This window comes from Arachis hypogaea, chromosome 8 (genome assembly GCF_003086295.3).
Source record: "Arachis hypogaea cultivar Tifrunner chromosome 8, arahy.Tifrunner.gnm2.J5K5, whole genome shotgun sequence".
Classification (NCBI taxonomy): Eukaryota; Viridiplantae; Streptophyta; class Magnoliopsida; order Fabales; family Fabaceae; genus Arachis; species Arachis hypogaea.
The window spans coordinates 46450813-46477008 of NC_092043.1; the positions used below are offsets into that span (position 1 = coordinate 46450813).

The following is a 26196-nucleotide window of genomic DNA, read 5'->3' on the forward strand; positions in this document are numbered from 1 at the left end:
AAAAATCTAATATAACTTTATACGTTAACTAATTTTTAAATTTAAACTTATATTTATATCTATTATAATATTTTTAAATTTTAAAATTATTTTACCAAATACAATTATTATTATTTATATTTATTAAAAATTATTTTTAATTTAATTTACTAATGTAATAATTTTTAAAAAATAAAAATTTTACCAAAATAAAGCTTTTAAATCTCTCCTTCTAAGGACTTCGGGTGGAAAACACGAAGGCAGTCAAGTACCATATCCAAAAAACATAAGTCCGAGCTGGAACTAAAGAGTATTGAGACGTGTACGTGGAAGCACCCAAGTCACCATTTTTCCTCCTTTCTTCTTTCCCATGCCATGTGGTCCATATTTCTCTTGCCTTCCTCTCCACAACCTTCACCTTCCAAACAACATCTATTGCTCTTTGCTGTACATCACACTGTTCCCTCTCGCAACAATTTCTGGTTCTCAAATGGTAACTAGCTAACTAACTAACTAACAATCAAACACACGCACCTGAAATTCAAGAATCATGAGTAGCGCCGCGGCGGCAACAACCGCTAACACTGCTCTCTACTCAAACACTAGATTCTCTTCGGAGCTTCTAGCTTCTTCCATCAACGCCTTCTCCAAAACACATTTCACCACGTGCTCTAATTCTCTGAGACCGAAGAGGAACACTCGGTTGATTCTAGTTCCACGGGCTTCTCCTCCTTCCGATTCCGCCAAGAGCACCGAAGACAGCGGCAAAAGAAAAAGGAGAAAGAAAAGTGACGACGGCAACGGCGGCGACGGCGAAGAAGGCGAGGATGATGATAACAGATTGCAACTTAGCCTTGACGACGTGAATCCGGTGGGACTGGGAAGGAAATCGCGGCAGATTTTCGATGAGGTTTGGAGGAAATTCTCGGGATTAGGACAGATTTCGAGGACAAGTCGTACGGACGATGAAGAAACTCTGTTCATAAGGGAGGGGCCGATGTGCGAGTTCGTTATTCCCGGTGCACAGAACACTACTGTTCTTGTTGTTGGTGCCACAAGTCGCATAGGCCGCATTGTGGTCCGTAAGCTCATGATCAGAGGTTACCTTGTCAAGGTGCATTTTTTCTCAATCTTTTCCACTTAGCGTAATGTTATGTGTATATATTAGGATTGTTAGGAGGTGGAAATTCACCGTGCAGTTGTTTTCGTGTTGATAGTTGAGAATGGTCACGGTTTTTAACTATCCAACTTCACAACTGCATGGAAGTCTGTGTTAGTAATGATGTGAAGTAGGGAGATCATTCAGCACAATGTTTGTTTATACTGTATATGTATTGAAAATTTATACGTGTAATGCTGCCTTACATGGTCATCCAATTATGTCACGCTATGTTAACAAAAATAACTACCCATGTTCATTAAAAAATAAGTGTGATTGGATGACTATGTAAAATGTCGGTGCATCAAGATTATATTTATAGTTAATGCTCACTTTGGTCCCGGTAGGAATACTCTTCAGTCATTTTGGTCTATGTAGCCTTTGATGGGTCAAAATAGTCTCTGTATCTAGCAACATGAGTCAAATTAGTCTTTTGAAGGTCTCTCAAGGACTAATGTAACTCACTAACTCATGTTAAGAGACTAATTTGACTTATATTTGTTATTTATGGAACTATGTTGACATATCGAAAGATATATGGGTAAGATGACTTAGGTGTGTTCCTACAAGAACCAAAGTGAGCATTAACCTGGAATGTATATTTGACCACATGAGATGAGTCCCACACACCTGTCGAATGGTAAAAAAGGTGTGTTGGCTTGGTGGATGACAAAGGTGAGCACATATAATATATCTCTAATACAATCTGCTATCTAATGTTATCCATTACATTCAGTGAGTGCTAGTAATGTATGATATATGTATTGAGTCAAAACGAACAAACAGATAACAGGTGGCAATGCTTGTATTTGTACATATGTGTATAATATGAGGGCAAAACAAGGAAAATGTGGATCAATATCTATAAAATCATACACTCATGTGGAAGATCATTGCTGATAATTGCTTTAGATTTTGTCCAGCATAAATTGGTCTACTTTAATTCGATTTGGCCTATTTTTTGGTCTTGCTCTGCTTCATGACTTCAGTTAATTCTTTTTCCGCATTAAAGGCTTTGGTAAGGAAAGCAGATCAGGAGGTAGTGGACATGCTCCCAAGGTCGGTCGAGATAGTGATTGGGGATGTTGGCGATCCGGCAACCCTCAAGGCTGCTGTAGAAGGCTGTAATAAAATAATCTATTGTGCTACTGCCCGCTCTACCATTACAGGTGATCTCTTCAGAGTTGATCATCTAGGAGTTTATAATCTCTGTAAAGCATTTCAGGTGTGACTCAATTCCTTAAAATCTCTTCCCTTATGCCAAGGTGTTGCCTGTATGCAAGCATGTCTTCTCTACTGTGGTTTATTTATCAGTGCTTATGTTTGATTTTCAGGATTACAACAATAAATTGGCCCAGTTGCGTGCTGGTAAAAGCAGTAAAAGCAAGCTTGTGATTACCAAATTCAAATCTCCGTCTTCATTGGATGGATGGGAAGTTCGACAAGGAACTTACTTCCAGGATGTAGTTGCCACAAAATATGATGGAGGGATGGATGCTAAGTTTGAGTTCACTGAGAATGGAGAGGCTGTTTTCTCAGGTATGGTGGATCTTAATGAATAATTTTAGCTGGGATTTTTGGCTGCATTGCTTACAAGAGAAGATTCATATGCTACTACTTTTAGTGTAAACAGGGCTTCCAAAAATTCTCCTTTGAGTTTTGACCCTATATATTCTTTTGTGTTACTTTAGGGTATGTCTTCACTAGAGGAGGGTTTGTGGAACTGTCCAAAAAGCTTTCTCTACCTCTAGGTTCCACTCTTGACAGGTACTGGACACCGAATAAATAATTATTTTGTTTTGTGTTTCTGAAGATATAAACTTATACCTTGATTTATGTATAATGAGTCAAAATCTGTCATGATGTTAGATATGAGGGTCTGGTTCTTTCTGTTGGTGGAAATGGAAGATCCTATGTATTAATTCTCGAGGCTGGTCCGTTGGCGGACCCAAGTCAGAGCAAGTTATATTTTGCAAGAATTAGTACAAAAGTGGGATTTTGTAGGGTAACAATCATTCCCTTCTAATGAAGTTATGGTCCATTGATTCTACATTTTTTATTAACCTGCTTTGAATTCTAAGTCATGATAGGTAAAGTTATAGCTTTTGTTTACTATCTTTATTTATGTGGCAGGTTAGAGTACCATTTTCATCATTCCGGCCTGTGCAACCAGACGATCCACCATTGGACCCTTTCCTTATACATACATTGACTATACGCTTTGAGCCTAGAAGACAGGTTTCCTTTTGGCAAGAGCAATTTTAATTTACACATGTTGACTGCATCTTTTCATGTAGATAGATTTACAATCCCTTTCTTGTGCATATATTATGATCCCTTCTCTTGTACTTACACTGACAAATCACAATCTAGTTCATTACATTATTTGACAACAAGCATGATATTGTCCCAAAACTAAATAAATTCTACAACCTTTTTCTATAGATGAAGAAATTTTTTAGACAAAGAAGAAAATACAAAGATTTTTTGGATGGTGTTAAGATTGTTACTTTGTGAACCTAATTCTCTCCCCAAAAGCTAGAAGCTAGTTTAGAGAAAGACTAATGCTGTGAGAAACCACAAGGCAACAAACAAGAGAAATGAAGAAAGCTTCTAGCTTTCCCTCCTTTCTTTTTTAATTATATTTTATTCCGGGTCTGTCTTTTTCCCATGTTAATTTTTGTTTGTTCAAAGTAGGTAATATTTTCACCCATTGCTCATTTTATATTCATTATTATTTCAGAAGCCTGTCGAAGTAAATGCTGAAACGAAACAGGATTTGAGAAGTTTTAAGCTTATATTGGAATATATAAAAGCCTTGCCTGTAAGTGTTGCACTACTGTTTACTCTTCATTATATAGCATGAACAATAATGCTGATCTGCATGCATGTCTAATGTTCAATGTATGCTAATTGTAAAGCTTGTTTATTTGTAGATTCCGATGGTAGAGCTTATTTGTATTATTTATTACTTCTTGCTTGAGATGAATGAACAGGATAAATGATGTCCAAATTTCTTTTTCTTGTTATGTTTGTGGGCAAGGATGCCGGCAACAGTATGGGTCTTAGTCTTAGCAGTTAATGTTATCAAAGCCTCGAATTTTCTGTCTTTCGCAATATGGAACTTTTGTATGGTGCTCTCAAAAATTCACTTCTCTCTTACACTCTCGCTCCCTCACTGGCATGAGTACACATGCGCCCAATTGTATGTTTCACATTAGTTGCATGAGTTTATACCGATCCTAATCAAATAATTGTTCTGTGCATGGTATCATGCTATTGTCTGTTGTCATGTTAGCTATGTGAAAAATTCTTGTACAGCATAAATGTCATTGTTTGAAAGCAGAAAAACCAGCAAGCTGAATGTGCTTAATAAGGCATGTTGATGATATATATTCAGCATTAACAGTGATTATTCCTTTTTGTGTGGTGTTAATCTTTTGTTTGTGTGTTACACTGCAGACTGGGCAAGAAACCGATTTTGTTCTAGTTTCATGTTCGGGATTAGGAATTGAACCTTCTAGACGGGAGCAGGTTCTTAAAGCCAAGAGGGTTAGCTCCATACCTTGAGTATTTGTTGGGATTTATTTGAGAGTTTCTTCTTCTCTATTTATATTTTAATTAGTTAGTTATATATCCTGGGTGAGGACTTATACCTGATTATGGAGCACTGTTGAATGTGTCCAGGCAGGGGAAGACTCCTTAAGAAGATCTGGTCTTGGATACACAATAGTTCGTCCCGGACCCCTCGAGGTGAACTCTGTTGCAAATTGGAGGATATAGTTGTTAAGATTAACAAATGGCTTCTGGGTTTCTAGCATATGCTTAATGTGTATCATTGGAAACACTATAAGTGTCTTGGGAATTAGAACAGAAGTTAGGTAAAGAAACAAATTGAAATTAAAGAATTGAAGACGAAATGGTCTATTTATAGGCATTTAAACAAAAAGTGTAATGTTGAAAGATGTTCAGCGTATTCATTCAGTTTGTAGAGTGATAAACATAGTTTTGTGTTCTGTTCTTGTTCTCTAACATTCAGATTCTCTGACAGGAGGAGCCTGGTGGGCAGCGTGCTCTAATATTTGACCAAGGAAATAGAATATCTCAGGTCTGTGTATTCTATTAATATCAGATACAAGTACTTTTCTCAGTTTATTTTTCGTTTTCCATTGCATAAGCCTCAACCTTTTCCAATGCATATCCAGGGCATCAGCTGCGCCGATGTGGCTGATATATGTGTGAAAGCACTACACGATTCATCAGCTAGAAACAAAAGTTTTGATGTGAGTATAACACTATATGCTAAAAAGAATAAGAATAGGCTTAAGCCCAAAGAAACTAAACTGAAGTCTTAACCTTGCCTAGGTTTGTTATGAGTATGTTGCTGAGCAAGGGAAGGAGCTGTATGAGCTGGTAAGTGAACAATGGTTTAATATCATGTGTGTTGGAAAGAAATATAATGAGAGAAAAAAAAAAGTACTTCTTTTTGATCTGGTATGCATTCATGCAAACTCATCCCCTTTTTTTTTGTGTTTGCTTAGGTTGCACACTTGCCTGACAAAGCAAATAACTATCTCACTCCAGCACTTTCTGTCTTGGAGAAGAATACCTAAGCACCTCCAGTTGAATACAAAATACTTTAGGTTATGTTTTGCTGGGGCTAAAGAGTGGATTGAAAATCTTTGTGGATGAGTTCTACGTGTAATTTTATAAGTTACACTCTCATTCATGAACATTGTTATACCATTTTAACTCCCCCAACCAAACATAGCCTGAAAAGCTAGTTTTTAATGTATATGTGTATGTTCATATTCTACCCAAAATTTAATTTTTTTTTCCCTATATTCAATAGATGAAATGCACTATGCAAACAAAAGCATGGATATGTAGAGCCTTGTTTGATAAGATGTACAGACTGAGTTCTTGGATCATTGGATGTAATTCTTGTAACAGCTTCTGAAGTAAAAGGAAAAATCAAAACTGTGAAAACCTTGCTAAAAGGCATTCCGTCTCGATTATTGTTGCTTAACGCTTTTTAATAATATAATCTCTTGAATGAGCACTAGGATCACGAACAAATGGAAGTAAGAGAGGGCTATGCTAGAGGATAAGCTTGTGAATTCTGATTGTCTTGTTATCGGATCACTGCCGAGTAATGGGTTGCATAATAATTGGACAGTTCTAAACCAAATTGAAATTCAGCTTGTCACATGATCTGATGGCTTCTCGTGTGATTTTTACATGGAATATAGTTGTGGACATATAGTTCCCATTTTCGTTAACTTCCCTGGTTAGTTTTCATGGCACAGAGAGAGCCAGAGAGGCTTCACCACAACACTTGTGGAGGACATGCATTCATGATGGTTGTGGACTTGTGCCTCTTGAAAAAGCCACACTAGATTTTAGAAAAAAAAAAGAAGAAGAATAAGTGTTGATTGAAACAAATAAAGTTACTTCAGGAATTTGATATTAAGATGAGATCAAGCTTGAATGAGGAGTAAAGTGATTGCCATAAAATTAAGACAGTAAAACATATATATAATAGAAGTTATAATTTTAATGGCCATTAATAATTCACTTTATAATCTTATCATTTTTCGCAGTTTAGAAGATTGTGCATTTTGACACATGCATATAAGATGGAATATTTATTAGATAAAAAAAAAGGTGAAAACTCAATTGAAGCCGACTTTACCTAAAATTGATATCTAAGAGTCCTTAGATGAAAATTTAGTCAAATCATCTAACGGGCTCAAGTATCAAAAAGTCGACTGTGAGTTTCCACCTTAAAAAAATAGGATGCTAAACGAAATTAGATTAAAAAAAAAGAACAATGGGTTGAAATATGATTTCTCTTTTTAATATTCACGTTGAAATATGCAGGAACTAGAGAAATAGTGGAACATTTTAGAACGGAAAAAAAAAAAAAACATGGTAATTTAATATAAGAAATTGTGGGGATAGAATAGAGAAGAAATTTTGGCAAGAAAAGATAGATAATGCAAATTTATGGCCCAAGTTTATCGCCCCACTCTGCTTGTAGTTCCTCTTTGCCTTTCCTACGAAGAAGAAGCACCGCCATCAGCTGCAAATGTTCGAAGAAGAATAGTAGTAGCAGTGTCCAAAGCAGTAGAATCGTCAGTTCTCCCCTGACGAGCGGAGCACTCATCGGATTCCTAACGGCTTCGGCAGTTATGGCTTCTGTGGCAATGGCGGCAGTTGACGCGATTGGCGAACCGGCGGAGACTCTGTCGAACATACCGCAGACACTTTCCGGTGAGTGCGCGGCGGAGAAAGACTGCAAGAGAGGGAGGATACAGAGACCCAAGTCAAGGAAAGCGGAATCTTGCACAATTAAGTGCGTCACAACTTGCATTCGTGGTGGTGACGGTTCTCCGGGAGAAGGCCCTCTTAACGTTCGAAGGTATATCACCAAATCAAATTTTTCCTTTCAACATTTTATATACCCAGAGGATAGCTAACATGTTAGACACGTATTATATTAAATAATTTTATCAAATTATTAAGTGAATTTAATTTTGATGTACTGTAAGTTAATGTTACATCATAAAAAAATAATTATTTTTTACATTGACTGCGTTCAAAAGAATGGATGTAATTGAACTGTGTAAAACTATACTTTCAGTTCATCAAAATTAAACTCTTGTCACTAGAAAATAGAAATGGTTTAACCAATTAGCATGTATTAACATGTTGAGTGGTTAACTTCCTATTATAATTCTATAATCAAGGAATCAAGTTGGGTTGATTTAGTGTTTAGCTCACTAGTTTGTTTAATCAAGTGTTGGGGTTCAAATTCCACCTTATGCATGTAGTAATTTATTAGCTAGCTACAACCCTTAAATGAAGTTCTGATCCGTAACGAATTAGTCATTGACCTACCAAATTGAAGAATATCGTGAGAAACAAAAAAAAATCTATAATCAAGAATGATTGGTGTACCAAATAAGTAATAACAGCTCAATGTTTTGGTATTGATCTAAAGATATAGCAAAAAGTGATGAAATAGTTTCACTTGAATCTTGAGATTAATTTCTTAATTCTTTCCATCAAGAAAAATATAAAGATAAAATGTTAAGATCTCTCTCTCTCTCTCTCTTTTTGAGCCAATATTGATTATACTGGTTTAAATACTATTTGAAATTTGAATGTTTCAGGCCTCTGGTTGTTTTCAAGCAAGGTTTTCGAACTCGTCAATACTGGTAAATGAATTCAACTACTATCTATACATATGCTATGAATTGTGTCAACTAGTGCCGGCTAAACCACTAGGATCAATGGAATACAATACTGAAGGTTTTGAGCAGTTTAAACTTCATTACTGACAATGTAACACACAAAGTTAGAGCCATCTTTATGTTCCAAAATTAAGAGGAGTTACAAGCTAAGTTTGATTATTGATCCTTGCTGACACATTAGCATAATGTTAAACAGAATTTGTCTTTCGGATGCTACAAAGCAATGATCAATCTTTAATAGATTATTTTCTTAGCAACTTAGATTTTCGAGAACCTATATTGAAGTTAGAATGGTCTTTACGCTTTTTTATTGCTTAAAAGTTAAAACAGTTTCTAACGTTTTTAAATTAGTCCTTAAATTTTTTATTTTCAATAATACCCTCATTCTTCTCTTATAATTAGGACTATTTTGAAAAAAAAAAGGTTAAAGATTCTCTTGATTGTAAATTCAAACGTTAGTGACTAAAATAATACCGATTTACTCTTTAACTTTTAAAATTAATATCTTTGCTTAGAACCTTACATAGACACTCCAATTATTCAACTAATTAGTTCATGTGTTTTCTTATGCAGTCTGGTGGAATGTTCGGACATTTGTAATTTGATAGGTGATGCTGATGATGGACCTTAAATTTCTATACTTTCTATATTATTCAAATTAATTTTCTTAAAGAAAACAGGCTGACCTCTAAAAATAGTTGAGTTTCTTAATCGTCGTAATTATATTTACCTATTCATGTTAATGTATGAAAGAATAGTTATCAAAAGCTGGTATCTCTATAAGGACATCATGCCACCTTTTGTTTTTGGGGTGAGGGAGAAGAATAAAGAAAAAAAAAATTGGTACCTTTCAAATTCGTTGGCCAGTGTAGAGGTGTGTGTATAAACTCATCTGAGTTTGGTCTAAAACTCTAAATATTTTCCCTCCTTGTTCTGTTATTGTTAGGGTAATTCTGACTTTTTTTCGTTGTAATTAAGTAATTATTGTTTGTTGACTCCTTTTTAATTGTAAAATTAGTATTTTCCTATTTGGCTTACTTAAAATATCACTAGTGTCTTTATGTGAGGATGTTTCTTTTATCTCATTTGAGTAACAAATAACAATTAGGAGGTAGGAGGTTTTCATTACAACTTCATATTCTAAATTCGGTCTAATAATTTGTTATGTTTAGAATTTTTTTTTTTTTTGCAAATGAGTTTTTGTAGCAAACTGCATTGAGATTTGTTTTGATAGTTTTTTTAATAATGAAAATATATAGTCTTTATTTGGATCCTTAATTTTAAAATGACTATTCACACAAAAATATTTTTATGTAAAGATGATAGTTAAAGTATTAACACATATTATATTTAGTTAAATATAATAAATTATTTATTAATTTTTTTTGTTATTATTTTGATATGAAGACATCTTTATGGGAATAATTATTTAATTTTAATAATCAAATATCCTAATTTATGCTAACGATAACCCCATTGATGGTCTCAGAGTTAGAAGATTTCGAATTGGATTAAGAATTTAAGATTGAAGGGATATAACGTAGATAAGTAAATTACTATATATATTTAAGAATTTACTATCAATTGCAACTCCAACAAAATTACTCTTGTCAGAGAGAACTATTGTGGTTAAGAATTTATTTTCAATTTCAAATATCCAATGAGATTGTTCTTGTTACAAACTACAAAGGATGTAGTTACAAATATTCTAATAATACTCTGGACAACTGAGACTCTAGGATACTATATATAGTTAATATTTAAATTGGTCTTTGAAATTATATTTATATTTTAATCTAATCATCAAAATTTTGATTTACTTAATTTGGTTCTCTAATATTTGTGATTTATATTAGTCTTTTACATTATTTTTATTACAGAACTGTTATTGATGTGCTGATAGTAATCTCGTTAAATTTCTTAGCAGCTATCTGAAATGATAATTGAATTAAAGCTTTTTTTACTTCAATTTGCTTCTTACGAAATATTTAAAATCCTAATCCCATTTCATTTAAAGATTTTAAAGGCTTTTTTAAGAGTAAATTAAGAGGAAAAATTTAAATTATCACATCAAATAACTGTTACAGAATTTAGTGTGATAGCTGTCAATCTTTATAATTATGAATTATCTATGACAAAAATAAGATCGAATATTAAGTTGTTGAGACCAAATTTGATAGCGAAACTCTAAAATCTATTAAGGCACGAGTTTAATTTTAAAAATTAATTTAAATATTAATTCATAATTTATAAGAGTATGTTTGGGTATTTTCTTTTTTTTATTCGAAAAAAATCTATCTTGTAATCAACTAAAATATTTGAAATAATAATTAAAAATTTATTATTATTATTATTATTATTATTATTATTATTATTATTATTATTATTATTATTTTATTACATTAACCATGTAAAATAATTTTTATTATTAGAATATACAATTATAATATTTTCATAATGTCGACTATTAGTATAATGACTAATTAATTACAATCAATTTTCAAGTAATGATAATTTACATGGTCTTTTTTTTTCTCTCACTAATAATGAACATTGCTGGAATATATGATGTATCTTATAAAAAAAATAGTAAGACGTCTCAAGTTTTAACCTCTCGAAACTCGAATGTTAAGGACCTTATAATAACAATTAACAAGCCAAATCTACAAAAATAAACAAAGAAAAGATAGCGGAATGAATGATATTCAACTGAAAAAGAGAGAGGAAACAAAACAAAGCAGAAGAGAATAGAACAACTCTAAATAAAACAGGGTAGTACAAATATATGAAGGGAGAAGGGGTTCGTAATTTGTACTACATGTACTACAATGAACAACCCCCACACACATCCAACAAAGTACTATACTATGGGAAAATTGCAATATTAAACATTTGAGTATGCTCATAATTCATTTTAAATTACCATAAAAACCTCTTAAAAATTAGTAATTTATTAATTTTTAGTATTTTTATTTTTAATAAATAAATTTTATTAATTTATATGTACAAATTTTAAAAAATATTTATAAATTCTAATAAATATAAATATAAATTATTATTGATTAATTACTGATAAAAATAATAATATTTACTGATTATATAATATTGTTTTAAATTATATTCAAAAGTCGAAACAGATCTTTTTCTTCAGTGGGATATTTCAAACGTATCTTTATTACGAGACGAATGTTTATAATTAATAATAACTACGTATATACACATGTTAAAACAATTATTTGATCAATTTTTGGATTTTCACATAGAGAAGCAACTCTCTTTGTTGTTGCTTCTTAGTTTAGTTTTGTCCACCAAGAGCGGTGGCGCCGTCTTTGATTGGGAACCAACAGCCTCGTACCTCCGCCGTGCCGCTGGCCTCGGAAGATTTTCCGGCACAATGGTTTCCAGCGAGCTGCCGTGCCAAGGCGGGCATGCCCTTTTTTCACTCCATTTGCTGCCGCTGCCCAGCGAAGAAACTAAGGATGAGTTATTTGATGTCACACTACTACTCTTCATGATCTCCTCAGCAAAAGCTTTTTCATGACCCAATGAAGAATTATTGATGATCAATTCCAACCCTATTATTGTCACTCCCACCATAACATGTCTCTTCCAATTTCCTTCAATTTTCACCCTTTATATTATATTACAAGAAGGAAATTATATTATTATATATTTGTATATATGAATTGAAGTGTATAGTATAGATATGAATATATTAATTAAAAACTTACAATGAAACTTGAGGTGGCTTTATGGGGATTAGAGAGGCATTTGGAGCTTGGTTTGAAGTTGGAATGGGAAGGTTGAGGAAACAACTCGTTCTCATATTTTATGAATTTGAAGATTCAAGATTCAATCAATTCCTTCCTTTGATCCCTTTCTTGTTTTTTTGGGTGTTGTGTTCTATCAAGTCTCAATTAATGTAACTTAAAGAGAAAGGTGCCTATATATGTACATATATAGTATACGAGGAAGATGAAATAAATATCTTATATCTTCTTATAAATCGGTAAATAGAAAATTAAAAAAAATAAAGAAAAAAAGGTGCATGGATGTTAGTCAAATCATCACGGCAACTTTTGACGAAGGAGAAATATCTGTCGTATTTATTTTCCGAGAAAAATATTATAACAACTTATTTATTATTCATCAAATATTGAATGTAATTTTAATAAGATTCATACTGCTTTATTCAATATTAAATGATAAATTATATAAAAATAAATAAGGTGATCACTTATATAATTATATAAAAATATTTTTATATATGAATAATTAATTATGTGATGTATACACTAAAATTCAACCATTAAATAAATTAAATTTATATAAATAAATTAAATAATATATGTACATCTAATAATTAATTTAATGATTAGTTTTTAAAATACATATACTATTTTTAGAAAACAATAATTAAAACATAAATAATATTTATTTTATTAAAAAATTAATTTAATATATCAAATTATTTAAGGATACTATCGTATCTACCTATAAATGAATAAAATATATTTTTTGTCTCTAATATTTATAATTTTTTTTAAATATTTCTAACATTTAATTGTATTTAATTTGTCCGTAATATTTTTGGTTTATATCAAAATTATCTTTAAATACTAACTCCATCTAAAATGTTTGGGACAAAATTAAAAATGTTTAAAAATAATTTTAAAATAAATAAAAATTATTAAAAACAAAATTAAATAAATTAAAAATATTAAAAATAAAATTAAATATAAAAAATATTTTAAATAAAATTAAAAATCTTAAAAATAAAAAATATACTTTACTCTAAACAATTTTAACAGAAAGCGAACAGTAGGACTGCGTTTGTTTATAGAGACAGGACACTGAGATAAGGACACAAAGAGATATAAAATCGTGTTTGGCAGATGAGATATGAACAGAGACAATGTATTCAGAGACACTAAATTAGTATATTTTGTGTCCATCCTGACAGGAAAGACACAGAGAAACTAATAAAGGATACAACTTATTTTTTATTTTTTCTTTCATTATTCTTGTTAGTTTTTCATAATTATATTTTTTATTATTATATTTTTCATCTGAAATTTTTCGAATGGAAAAAATAAGAATAAATTAAATTTTCAAATTTATCGCCAAACAAAATACAAGAACACAAAATTTTGTGTCTTTATTTATCAATGCCTTGTCCTATCTTATTTTTAATATCTTAAGAGACTAGTCACTAGTGTAGTTTTTGACACATGGGTAGGAACGTTGTTGTTCTCCCAAATGCTTGCCGTGTTTGCACATTAGAAGAGGACAGAGAAGTCGCTACATAAGGAGCCTTTGATTCTAACTTGTGTACTCATCTTTCCATCAATCTTGGGTTGAGAAGTTGGACTTCTCTCTACATCCCTGATACACCAACTTCGTATATTTTGCATAACTTAATTAATTAATTTCATTTTGAAATGTTCAAATCTTAATGGATCCGATCCGTAATAAGATGCCAAGAGATTATTAGGTATTTTTTGGTTTTGGAAAAAAATGTTTTATTTCATTTAATGTGCTTTCCGTTTTAAAATTTATATAATGAAAAAGTAAACAAAACAATATATTATAAAATCCTAAATACAAAATATACTATAAATAAAAGAAGTCGTGGTTAGAATTAATATTTGGGAGTCCCTCTTTTTTATGATCTATTAGAAAAAAAAGACTATCTTTTTTTATAAGATCCTGATGTTGTTTTTGTTGCTTTTATGCCTAAAAAAATTAAATTTTTTCAAGTCCTTCAAAGCAAAAATGGAATGAAGTTGTAATATAAGTTTAATAATCTCGGAATCACTATTACAAGTAATAAAAATATCATCAACATACACTAAAATATATATAGTAGAAGTTTTAGAAAATTGTAAGAACAAAGAAGGATCTGATTTGGTATTTTAAAAGCCAAATCGAGACAAAGTAGTAGCCAATTTAGTAAACCAAGCTTGAGGGGCCTGTTTCAAACCATAAATTGACTTATGAAGTTTGCAAATCTGATTTGAAGAGCCTTGGAGAAAAGAGGGAGGTTGCTGCATGTAAACAATTTCTTGAAGTTCACCATTAAAAAATGTATTGTTGAAATCGAATTGTCGAATTAGCTAAGATTGAGAAATTGCAAGTGTTAAAATGATACGAATAGTTGCTGGCTTGATGACAGGGCTGAAAACTTGATCATAGCCAATTCCTTCTCATTGATAAAAGCCTTTAGCCACTAGTCGTGCTTTATATTTAAGAATTGTTCCATCGGGATGTCGTTTGATAGCAAAGACCCAACGGCAACCTATCACTATGTTATTTTTTGGTAGTTCAACCATTATCCAAGTTTGATTTCGATGCAGAGCAGCCAACTCCTCCTCCATGGCTTTGGTCCAATGTGGTGTTGTAAGAGTAAGTTTAGTATTGGGGGATATTTCATTGAGAAAATCAGGAGGAGTTTTCACTGTGGATTGTAAAGCTTTAGGCTTTAGGGACCAGTCTTTGAGCGTGTGATCATAGGATGAATATTGGTGGTGTTGGAATTGACAACGGACGGAGGTGGAATTTCAATATTTTTTATGGAGATAGAATTTGGGGTTGAGAAATTAGCTATTTTATCTGAGGAGGAGGTTGAAGGGCCAGTGCTAAGAATTGGTGTGGTAGATGCGTGAGTGATAAGTGAAGGAGAAACTAAATTAGGTGTAAAATCGGTAGTGGTAATCAATATAGGAACCGGCAATATAGAAGTGACGGTAGGATTTCTGGCTAGCATGTTGTACTGTTCTGAAAACATAGAACTATATGAAAAAATTTTCATCAAAAAGCACATGACGAGTAATAAATACTTTACCTTGAGAGTTCATACACTTGTAGCCCTTGTGATGTGGGGCATATCCCATAAAGACACACAAATCATATTTAAATTTAAATTTAGTAGAGTTATAAGGTGTAAGTAGAGGATAGCATCCACATCCAAATACTTTAAAAAAAACTGTAATTTGGCACCTGTTTATGTAAAAGTTCAAATGGTGATTTATTTGATGTCACGGTGGAAGGTAATATATTTATAATGAATGCAGCAGCTAAAAATGCATTATCCCAATGTTTAAGAGGCATGGATGCAGTAGCTAATAATGAAAGGCCTACTTCGACTAAATGTTTATGTTTTCTTTTAACTCTACCATTTTGTTGATGAGTATAGGGACATGAAAATCGATGTATGATGCCATTTATTGCTAAAAGGATTTAAAGGAATGAGACATATACTCTTGACCATGATCAGATTGTAATTGTTTAATTTTTAAACCAATAAAATTTTTCATCTGATTTTTGTATTGCTAAAAAGCAGTGAACACTTGTGACTTTGAGGATATTAAGTAGATGCAAAGATATCTTGTGCATGCATCTAGAAATGAAACATAATATGAGAAATTATTGATGAGGGTCCCCAAACATCAGTGTAGACCATTTCTAATGGATGATTAAATTGAAAATTGACAGTGTTAAAAGGCAGTGAGTGCATTTTGGACATACAACAAGACTTGCATAGAGATGAATGATTAATATCATTTTTATTCATACGAATCGAAGAAAGATATAATTTTAGGGGCACAATGACCCATGGCAGTTAAAGAATCAGCAATTTTCCTAATTTTCTTGAGATACTCACTAGCTGAACTTCTTCCTTTCTTGATGCTTTTCAATTTTGTCCTCAATTGCTTGATTTTGATTTTCGAAAATTTTGTAAAGTGCTCTTGAATTCTTTCCCACATCTGATAAGTAAATTTGCAACCAATCATTTTTGTTTTGAAATATTCATCCATGGATTGAAGAAGCCATGTAGTGAGAAGATTATCACGTTGTTTTCACTGCTTGTAGCTCTTTAAAACTGTGTTGGATGCACGATTTGCTTCAGAATCAAACATGGAGGGGATCAATTCTTTTTGGAGGTGATCTTCAAGATCATTGGCTCCTATTGTGAATAAAGCAAGTTGTTCCCAAATAAAAAAGATTGCTTCATCAAGCTTGTCACTGATCGGCATGAACTTCTGAGAATTATTTGTGAGAAGAGGAAGATTGTTAGTCATAGTTAGGGTTTTGGAAGATGTGATTTCTGGTGAATTTACTTCTGGATCGGAGTTTTGCTCTGATACCATGTTAGGTACCAGAGATCAAGAGTAAAGAAGATGAAGATTGAAGATGAACGTCGCAGAGGAGATTTTACAATTAACATTGAAATTGGTATTGTGTGTATTATCATTCAATGGAATAGAAGAAGTTTTATATTATACATGAAATGGACCACATAAATCCTATATATAGAACTCAATCCTTCCTGGTCCAATAACTAATTGATAACAGAATTGATAGCTAAAATAGAGTCTTAACACAATAAATCTTGATTTTCTTGCTTAGTCAAGTTATCTCAGTAACATTATTGTTTCTACACTTACAGAGACAAACAGAGTGAAATAAATTGATTTGTCCCGAAATTTTTGCACTCACAAAAATAGTAAAAAGAATGTGGTATGTAGGGTCTTTCAATACACATTTAATTCGATGCCAAATTAAAAAATTTGCTATCACATTCATGAGCATTCAAATTTTTGGAAATGCCTAGGTGTTGTGCTAAATGTCAAATTTTAAATTTTAATATGTCAGATTTTAAATTTAAAATGTGGTATGCAAGATCATTCAATACATATTTAATTCGATGTCAAATTTAGAAATTTGCTATCACATTCATGAACATTCAGTATTTGAAAATATATAGACATTACGCTAAATGGCAAATTTAAATTTTAATCAGATTTTAAATTTAAAAATTTAGAAACCTGCAAGAAAAAAAAAACGATTATAGAAATTATAGGATACTATAAGCTTACTCTATTAGCTGCTAAAATCGCTTCATTTTAAAGAATGAAGTAGTCACCACAACTGATATAGTCTCTAAATCTAACAAGTTCGTGTAAGAACTCCATAGTACTATGTCTTGTTAAGCTTCCTTGAATTTTTTTCTTTTTTTTCATTAAAGATATGTCAAATTTTGTCACCATTTAGTGACACTTTGATCGTTTCTTATGTTGTCATAATTTAAAAAACACTTGTTATTCTTTGCCAAATAATGAATAACTTTTCATCTTTAAAAAAATTATTAGTTAACAATGCTATTAATAATAAAAAATATAACAATAATATAAACATATCTTACTCTGCTATAAAATATAAAATAAGCTTTAGCAACTTTAGTCTAATCAATTTTTTTATGTTATAGATTTGACTTAATAATAATAATAATAATAATAATAATAATAATAATTTGTACTGACGAATAATATAATTGTCAGCTAATAATAACAAAATAACAATAATACTATTAATGAATAGTATAATTTATGAACATTGCGACTTCTTTTTTTAACTTTAATCTCAAATATAAATTTAACTCACATCTATAAAAAAAAATTATTCCATTATAAAATATAAAATTACTTTAATATCTTTATTTTGATGAGTTTGACTAACTCATAAATTTGATTTATTGAATCTGCATTCATGCATGAGATAGTTTGAACTCAATGATAGTACAAGAAATTAGATCCATATATTAGAGAATAAAACTTGATAAATAAAGACCAATTCAACATGTTGGCTCATAAGTTGACTTAATATATATATATATATATATATATATATATATATATATATATATTACTTATTTGAACTAATATATGCTATTTTTATCATATTTGAGTCATTTTATAAGTTTAAACCAATTTGTAAATTTTTTTATAAGCAAAATTTAAAAATAACAAGGGATGTTTTTAGGATTTTTCACGAAAACATGAATTAACTATCAAGATCAATCAATTTATTATATAAAAGAACACTCTTCACTCATAAATAAAGAGATTCTATTTTTTTATTAATTAACTCTTTAGAAAAAACTATTACAATTTTATTATTATACAAACACATGTTATATTTATCACAACTACTTTTAAAAACATACAAATTTTTAATATAATTAGTAAAATCACATTTTTCTTCATTCTTATCCTAACTACAGTGCTACATTTTTTTCATATGATATGAGCAGATTTTGAGTTATAAATACTCTTTTTAAGATTTTTTTTGCTTTATCTTTTTTTATTAATTTCACAATTATTTTACCATAAACATACAAACAAAACGAATGAGTGAATACAAACTCTTCGAAGCATCCTTTAGTCTTTTACATATTGCATTTTATCTATTACTATTGATAGCATTTCAAATTTAGGGCGTCGGATAAGAATAGACAAACATATATATTACCCTTAGATTAATTCCATTAGATAGGGCGACGACATTTACAACATATACAAAATATTATCTTTTAAATTTTCAATGGAAAAGTATTGACTATTAAGAGTCAATCTGCTGCCAATTTTTGACAACTCAATTAATAATTAATAATTTTAAATTATTTTAATAAATTTGAATTTTAAAAAATGACATTAATGAGAAATAATCGTCCACAAGGTTACTGTAATCAGCGTCCGTCTTTCTCTTAGATCTACGATCGCAATCTACCTTTCTTCAGGTGCTGTCGTCATTGTGGTACTTGCATCGTCACCGTATCATCGAAGACACTTCCATTAGCAGACACATCCAATACAAAAAAAACACCTTCATAACCGCAAAAGACACAAATATATCCAAAAAAGACATAGTCGTCAGAAAACACGACAATAGAGGAGAAAGAACTTGCACAACGCGTCTTTGAGAAGGTGTTGGTTGTGGCTATGCCGACATATTAGTGCGCGGCACAGCAACGGACCACTTTAAATGGTTTACGGGGTGAGAAATGTTGTCTTCAACAGAGAGAAGTCACGATCGATGGCTTCGTCATCTTCTTTGCATGGTGACTCGGGTTGTTGTCGTCAGCGTCTTGTAGCGGATGGATGATCAGGGTCGAGGCTACCGATGCAGTTGTGCGAAGGTTGACGGCACGCAGCCGCATAGGGCTCTCTTCGTTGATGGTTCTAGTTGTCTTCTCCGACGACTTGTCGTGGGGGAATACTCGTCGGAACCAGTAGGAGGCAATGAGGATAGCTATATAAGATTTGTAGGCATTGTGAGTAAGATGAGATAGGAGACGGAGAGAGGAGGGAAGGGGGCAACAGCTTAGATTAGGATTAAATTGAGATGATTTTTTTATGTTAATAGGTTTTGGGTCCAGTCCAATAAGAATTGGTAGAAGTTGATAAATTTTATATTGGTTAGAGATTGATTCTCAATACAATTAAATGTATGTTTATTCCTGTTAAATAGATTCAATTATTATCATTAATTAACTTTTTAAAAAGAGCTATAACTATTTTCATGAATGTATCTTCAACCCCAATCAATCATTGATTAAAAAAAGTTCATCACCAATCTTTTACTCACTCAGTTTAATTAACACATTTCAACCAAGGACGTATTTATTCATTAGAATGATTTTTCATTATTACCTGCTCAACTATAAGTTTCAACAAATATATTGTGTTAAAAAAAATGCAAGATTATTTTTTTTTTTTATCCATAGCTAAATTTATTCTAATAGTTTATAGTTGATCTCTTAACATGTCTTTTCATTGATTTTTTATGTGGCTCACAGTCAATTTCAGGTTTCTGAAAAAGGAGCACTTTCATCTGATGCTGAGGAGGAGCATGTGATAAGAATATCTTCGTATCAGAGCCGCCGGTGAAAAGAAGATCCAACAACCAAGATTGCTTTTTTATTTGATTAAAGCTCACCCGAATACAGTCGTCACTCTTTGTTCTTACCCACAATTTGATCGTCCATCCAAACCTAAGCTTCTCCTCCTTCAATCTGAGAACACCGATGCGAAGAAGATCACAAATCTCAGGGGGCGGGTGGGCAGGAGTGAGGAATAGTCTTGATCCAGGTCCTGACAGTTGCGTTCGTGGGGGTTCCTGATGGCGTGCTCGGCATGCTAGGAAAAATTGCTCCTAGCGCCAGTTTTCATTATGGTGGTAAAGAAGAAGAGATTCCATCTGCAAAAAATTGAATAACAAGAAGAAAAAAAAAAGACTCATTTTTAAAAACATTAAATATTATGTAGTATTTTAATAAAATTAAACATATAATACGCATTTAAATCTACACTGTTAGATCTAATAATAAAATGATCTAACCGCTCAAATTAAAAATAACATTGAAGAACTAACGTTAGTCCCAAATATCATTGGGACCAACAAATCAGCCACTTATCTCTTCCATCTCTCAAAAGACCACCAATTTAACGTGGTTAGAATGGTAAGTACTTGAAAGTCTCGTAATCTCTCTCTTACGCTTTAGCTTTAATTGTATGGAAAAAATGATAGCTCTGAAAGAAAACCCCACCTTCCGAGTTGAGACAAACTTTGCTTGCCAAAAAAATAAGGAGGCTTAGGTTTTAGACCTGAACAGGTGATGAACAATACTAATATGATGAGGTTGACTTTCATAATAAAAAAGCGCTGAGTAGGGTGAAGGTCTTGCCAAGTAAATATGATTATAGGCATGATATTATAACCGCATTGCAGATAAATATTATTTGTTATTATTATTTAATCAGTATAAATATTAAATTAATTTTAACAAATAAATTTTATTAATTCATATTACGAATTTTAAAAAATATGAGTATAAATTATATTTGTTTATGTGTATAAATTTTAATAAATATAAATATAAATTATATATTTTTTATATATAAAATTTTTATAAATATAAATTATTATTAATCAAGAATTGATAAAAATAATAATATTTATTAATTATATAGGATTGCTTTTAAATTATATTCGAAACAGATTTTAGGGGCACAATGACCCATGGCAGTTAAAGAATCAGCAATTTTTCTAATTTTCTTGAGATACTCACTAGCTGAACTTCCTCCTTTCTTGATGCTTTTCAATTCTGTCCTCAATTGCTTGATTTTGATTTTCGAAAATTTTGCAAAGTGCTCTTGAATTCTTTCCCACATCTGATAAGCAAATTTGCAACCAATCATTTTTGTTTTAAAAGATTCATCCATGGATTGAAAAAGCCACGTAGTGAGAAGATTATCACGTTGTTTCCATTGCTTGTAGCTCTTTGAAACTGTGTTGGATGCACGATTTGCTTCAGAATCAAACATGGAGGGGACCAATTCTTTCTGGAGGTGATCTTCAAGATCATTGGCTCCTATTGTGAATAAAGCAAGTTGTTCCCAAGTAAAAAAGCTTGCTTCATCAAGCTTGTCACCGATCGGCATGAACTTCTGAGAATTATTTGTGAGAAGAGGAAGATTGTTAGTCATAGTTAGGGTTTTGGAAGATGTGATTTCTGGTGAATTTACTTCTGAATCGAACTCTTGCTCTGATACCATGTTAGGTACCAGAGATCAAGAGTGAAGAAGATGCAGATTGAAGATGAACGTCGCAAAGGAGATTTTGCAATTAACAATAAAATTGGTATTGTGTGTATTATCATTCAATGGAATAGAAGAAGTTTTATATTATACATGAAATGGGCCACATAAACCCTATATATAGAACTCAATCCTTCCTGGCCAATAACTAATTGATAACAGAATTGATAGCTAAAACAGAGTTTTAACACAATAAATCTTGATTTTTTTGCTTAGTCAAGTTATCTCAGTAAAACTATTGTTTCTACACTTAATAGAGACAGACGGAGTGAAATAAATTGATTTGTCCCAAAATTTTTGCACTCACCAAAAATAGGAAAAGGAATCTGGTATGTAGGGCCTTTCAATACACATTTAATTCGATGCCAAATTTAAAAACTTGCTATCACATTCATGAACATTCAAATTTTTGGAAATGTAAGACTCCTAAATTTTTAAAAATTATTAATAAATTATTTATGATATATTATATTTATTTAAGATTATATTTTTAGAGATTTTTATATAAAAGTTGAGTAAACCCTTATTTATTATTTAGAGTTCTTATAATTGAAAAATAATGAATAGTTTATATGCCTTAATTTTAATATATAGATTTTTAACCTTATTTTATAAATAAAAGAGAATTAATTTACTTCTCTCTAATTTTTACTAAATTAGTATTTAACTGAAAATTATTTAAAAATTATTAATTAGAAGACATTTTTAAAGATGGATATTTTATATTTAATTTGATTTCTATTATTATCCTACTTTTTATTTAAATCATAAATAGCTTGTTTTATAAAACTTTATTCAACCGTAAGGAAATTATTTGAATGCTTTAATGCCGCTGCTTTGGAAATATAAACAAGACATAGCACTTTATTTTATTTAATAATTGTTATGATAACTAGATTTAGCAATTCTGGTTCTGATTTTAACTAAGAAAAGATTGGGAGTTAATTATCACTCACTTCTTCCCTTTTCCTTTTCACGCTAAACAAAACCCTAACCCCTTCTAAGCTTACCCTCCACCGCCACACTCTTTTTCCCAATACCCAGCAATACCCAAGTACCCAACGTAACTCCAAAAAAAAAAAAAAAAGAACCAAAAGAAAGAAGAAGAAAAGGGGAGGGCTGACCACATCACCAGCGCAGGAGAGAACCGAGGGGAGAGAGAGAGTGAGGCGTCTGAGAGAGAGAGAGTCAGAGGGAGCTGCTACGCCGTTGCGAGGGAGAGGAGGCGCCGCTGCTGTTATTGCCTCGCCGTCGCCGATTGATGGAGGGGGAAAACACGTGACTGAGGGAAGCACCCAGGAGATGCGAGGAAGAGGAGCCGCCGCGCTTTGCCGCAACCAGCACCATCGTTTCCTGCGCCGCTGCTGAGTCAAGACGTCGCCACCGAAGCCTATCGCCGCCATTCGCGCCTCTATCGCCGTCCGAGAAGCTTCCATGGTCGTTGCCGTCGAGCTCACAAGTGAGAGAAAGAGAGTTGCATGTGAGAGAGAAAGGTGTTGCGCCGCCGTTCTTTACTGTGCAGCCACCGCCACACCTTGTCATCGCTAGAGCTGCCACCGCCGCATGCCACCGCCGCTTCTCACCGCCAAGGGAAAACCTTGCCTACGCTGCTGCCTTCCAGGCTAGATTCACCGGTAACCCTGCCTCTTGCTTTCTTGAAACATGTTCCACTTCTATTCTGTTCCACTGTTTTGATTATTGTTGGTGTCTCTGCTGCCTTAATTACTCAGATTAATGCTCTCTGCTGCCTTAAACACTCAGATTAATGCTACTGCCGCCAGAACGGGTTTCCTGGTCTAATTTCTGCTTCTTGTGGCTCCACCGTTCTGTTTCTCTGTAGCTGCAGTTAGTCTTCCATCTAAAACCCTTATAATTATTGATGTCATATGCTTGTTTTGATTCAATTTTTGATATATGTCCTTGTCTTCGGTTTCTTGAAACTATTTCAGTCACTGTCATTGCAATTCATATTGACACGGTTGTTATAAGAGGTGTCGGGCTGTTGTTATTTCCATGGGGGTTATTGTTGTCACTGTCGCCATGAATTGAAAGAAAAGGGAATTACCACGATAAATTACGCGAACTCAGCTAGTTGAGGTAGGGATGTCTTTCTTAAATTTGTTTTCCTTTTCAGAGTTGTGATAAATCGATATTAATGCGTGAAATACATTTCTGTGATTTCGTAAGTCTTATGAATTGGATTGAGCTGTTTTGAATGAACGAGATTATTAATTTGATTGACAGATTGATCGATTGAGAAAATTGGGTGTTTTGATTAGTTGAATGATATTGTTAAAGTGGTTTTTCTTGAATTATCGGATGAGATTTATTATTGGCATTTAGTTTAACTTTAGAAAAGGTTTGATTTTAGAAAAGATTGAATATTGAAATCTGATTTGATGCCGGAATCTGATTTTAAAAACAAATTTGGAAAGGACCTGATATTTGAAAATGGCTTGTTTACTGAGAATAATTTACTATTTTGAAAAAGGTGCGAACAAGGTTTGAGGAATGGTTTGGTTTGAAACTGTTTGAGAAAACCGAGAGTTCTTAATCATTGATTGGATTTTGGATTTTACAGTTTTCTTGGATTTCAGTATGGTTGTGAAAATGGTTATTAGAAATGATTTGAATGATTAACAGGCACTTGGTTTGGTTTGGTTGGGACCCGGAAAGGGTGGCAGTGTCCGAGTTTTAGAGGAGATGCTGCCGAAATTTTATAAAAATAGAAGTTTTATTTGAATTAGTTATTTTAAAAAGGTTTAATTTTAAGCATTATATAGTTTAAGATTACTTTATTTATCAAAGGAAAAGTTATGTTTGAATTGGGAATTGTTAGTGAACGGAATGGAAAGAAGGACGATGAGGATTTTCTTTGAAATATGATTTTGAATGAAATCCGATAAAATTGGAAATGAGGTATGATTGATGAATGATAATGATGTTGAGAATGACTTAGACATTGATGAATGTTGAATGAATTATTTATATGGCTTATGAAATTGAAATATCTGAGACACGAGTTTCCCTGGATAAAGTGCTGTGGCTTGCCACCATGTGTACCAGGTAGAAAATTCGATACTCTGTTGACCCTACGACGTAAGTGTGACCGGGCACTATATAAATTCCCGGGAATGTTACCCCCATTGAGCAATATTGGTTATTTGAGAAAAAGCTATGCATAGACTCTTGGGGATGCACGTCGGGGGACAGTCTAAGGACAATTCAGACTTGTCGGGTTGGCTGGATAACCGACAGATGAGCCTCATCAGCCATAGGACAGGCATGCATCATATGCATTTGTATGCTTTGCTTGAGTTTGAACTTGTTTTGGTTTGCCTAATTGCTAAACTGTTCTTAACTGTTACTTGAACTATTTGCTGTAATTGCTACCTACTTGTGTTTTCCTTGTCTGTTTTGCCTGTGTTTGTTCTGCCGTGCTACATTTGAGAATGAACTTTGGTGCTGAATTATTGATTGTGCTGTTTGATTGTGTGTTTGGTTTTTGATTGAGATTCTCTTATAGGAAAGGAAAGGTTTCGGATTTCTAAAAGATTAAAAGTTATTTCTTTGAAAAGGTTCTGAACGATTATTCATTGGTTTTTAAAAGATTCATAAGGCAATGATAATCACTGAGCTTAAAAACAGCTTTCTTATTGAATATCTTCTTATGACAACTTTGAAACTCCGTGGTGAGACCGTGTGGTTAGGTTCTCACCCCCCTACAGGTTTACCTTTTCAGGAACCGGGTGAAGAAGCATTAAGAAGAGTTATACTGCGTTTGGTTTATATGCTGTTGTATTGATTAGATTATTTTTCTTCCCTCGTCTTTGTTATTACAAGTTTGTAAGAGGGATAGGAATTGTATGTTTTATATGTATAATATATTGAACTATTATGTAAGGAGTCTTGTATATGAATGTATGCCTGTTTTGTATTTTTCTTAAGATAAAGTATTTATTTATGGTTTTCAAAGAAATCAACGATATAGTGTCGAATCACAGGCTCCTATTTTATTATTTAGTATGTAAAGTGGTCGTAATACTTCTTGCTATTAGAGTAGCGCAGCCGGAAGCGTGACTTCTGATAGAGAGGGTGTTACAGGAAATACCTAGGCGTTGTACTAAATGTCAAATTTTAAATTTTAATATGTCAGATTTTAAATTTAAAATGTGGTATGCAAGATCATTATTCAATACATATTTAATTCGATGTCAAATTTAGAAATTTGCTATCACATTCATGAACATTCAGTATTTGAAAATACCTGGACATTACGCTAAATGGCAAATTTAAATTTTAATCAGATTTTAAATGTAAAAATTTAGAAACCTGCAAGAAAAAAAAACGATGGAAATTG

The 26196-nt window shown here is 32.2% G+C and overlaps 2 protein-coding genes and 2 long non-coding RNA genes across 4 annotated transcripts; 3 read left to right on the forward strand and 1 right to left on the reverse strand.

Moving 5' to 3' along the window:
- The first annotated feature begins 229 nt into the window (after positions 1-229).
- Positions 230-6138, forward strand: LOC112707848 (protein HIGH CHLOROPHYLL FLUORESCENCE PHENOTYPE 173, chloroplastic). Its single transcript, XM_025759848.3, has 13 exons — positions 230-1093; positions 2151-2363; positions 2473-2677; positions 2830-2905; positions 3008-3143; positions 3272-3376; positions 3882-3962; positions 4601-4690; positions 4826-4891; positions 5190-5246; positions 5344-5421; positions 5504-5551; positions 5680-6138. Exons 1-13 carry the CDS (start codon positions 530-532, stop codon positions 5749-5751), a joined length of 1791 nt encoding a protein of 596 aa, XP_025615633.1. The 5' UTR covers positions 230-529; the 3' UTR covers positions 5752-6138.
- A 296-nt stretch (positions 6139-6434) lies between these two features.
- Positions 6435-9252, forward strand: LOC112707849 (uncharacterized). Its single transcript, XM_025759849.3, has 3 exons — positions 6435-7562; positions 8317-8361; positions 8971-9252. Exons 1-3 carry the CDS (start codon positions 7138-7140, stop codon positions 9026-9028), a joined length of 528 nt encoding a protein of 175 aa, XP_025615634.1. The 5' UTR covers positions 6435-7137; the 3' UTR covers positions 9029-9252.
- Positions 9253-11553: 2301 nt separating this feature from the next.
- LOC112707850 (uncharacterized) lies at positions 11554-12471 on the reverse strand. The gene is made up of 2 exons (XR_011864903.1): positions 12129-12471; positions 11554-12028 (listed from the first exon to the last, which is right to left on the reverse strand). It is a non-coding gene; the product is annotated as an uncharacterized lncRNA (long non-coding RNA).
- A 10209-nt stretch (positions 12472-22680) lies between these two features.
- Positions 22681-25815, forward strand: LOC140174872 (uncharacterized). The gene is made up of 4 exons (XR_011864904.1): positions 22681-23470; positions 23567-23681; positions 23786-23933; positions 25565-25815. It is a non-coding gene; the product is annotated as an uncharacterized lncRNA (long non-coding RNA).
- Positions 25816-26196: the final 381 nt, after the last annotated feature.

What these genes read in the sequence shown, in the direction of transcription:
- LOC112707848 (XM_025759848.3), top strand. Translation starts at nt 530, where the DNA reads ATGAGTAGCGCCGCGGCGGCAACAACCGCTAACACTGCTCTCTACTCA. An exon ending in AATATATAAAAGCCTTGCCT is followed by an intron (nt 3,963 to 4,600) that starts GTAAGTGTTGCA and finishes GTTACACTGCAG; the next exon opens with ACTGGGCAAGAAACCGATTT. An exon ending in AAGGAAATAGAATATCTCAG is followed by an intron (nt 5,247 to 5,343) that starts GTCTGTGTATTC and finishes ATGCATATCCAG; the next exon opens with GGCATCAGCTGCGCCGATGT.
- LOC112707849 (XM_025759849.3), top strand. Translation starts at nt 7,138, where the DNA reads ATGCAAATTTATGGCCCAAGTTTATCGCCCCACTCTGCTTGTAGTTCC. An exon ending in GGCCCTCTTAACGTTCGAAG is followed by an intron (nt 7,563 to 8,316) that starts GTATATCACCAA and finishes TGAATGTTTCAG; the next exon opens with GCCTCTGGTTGTTTTCAAGC. An exon ending in TTTCGAACTCGTCAATACTG is followed by an intron (nt 8,362 to 8,970) that starts GTAAATGAATTC and finishes TTTCTTATGCAG; the next exon opens with TCTGGTGGAATGTTCGGACA.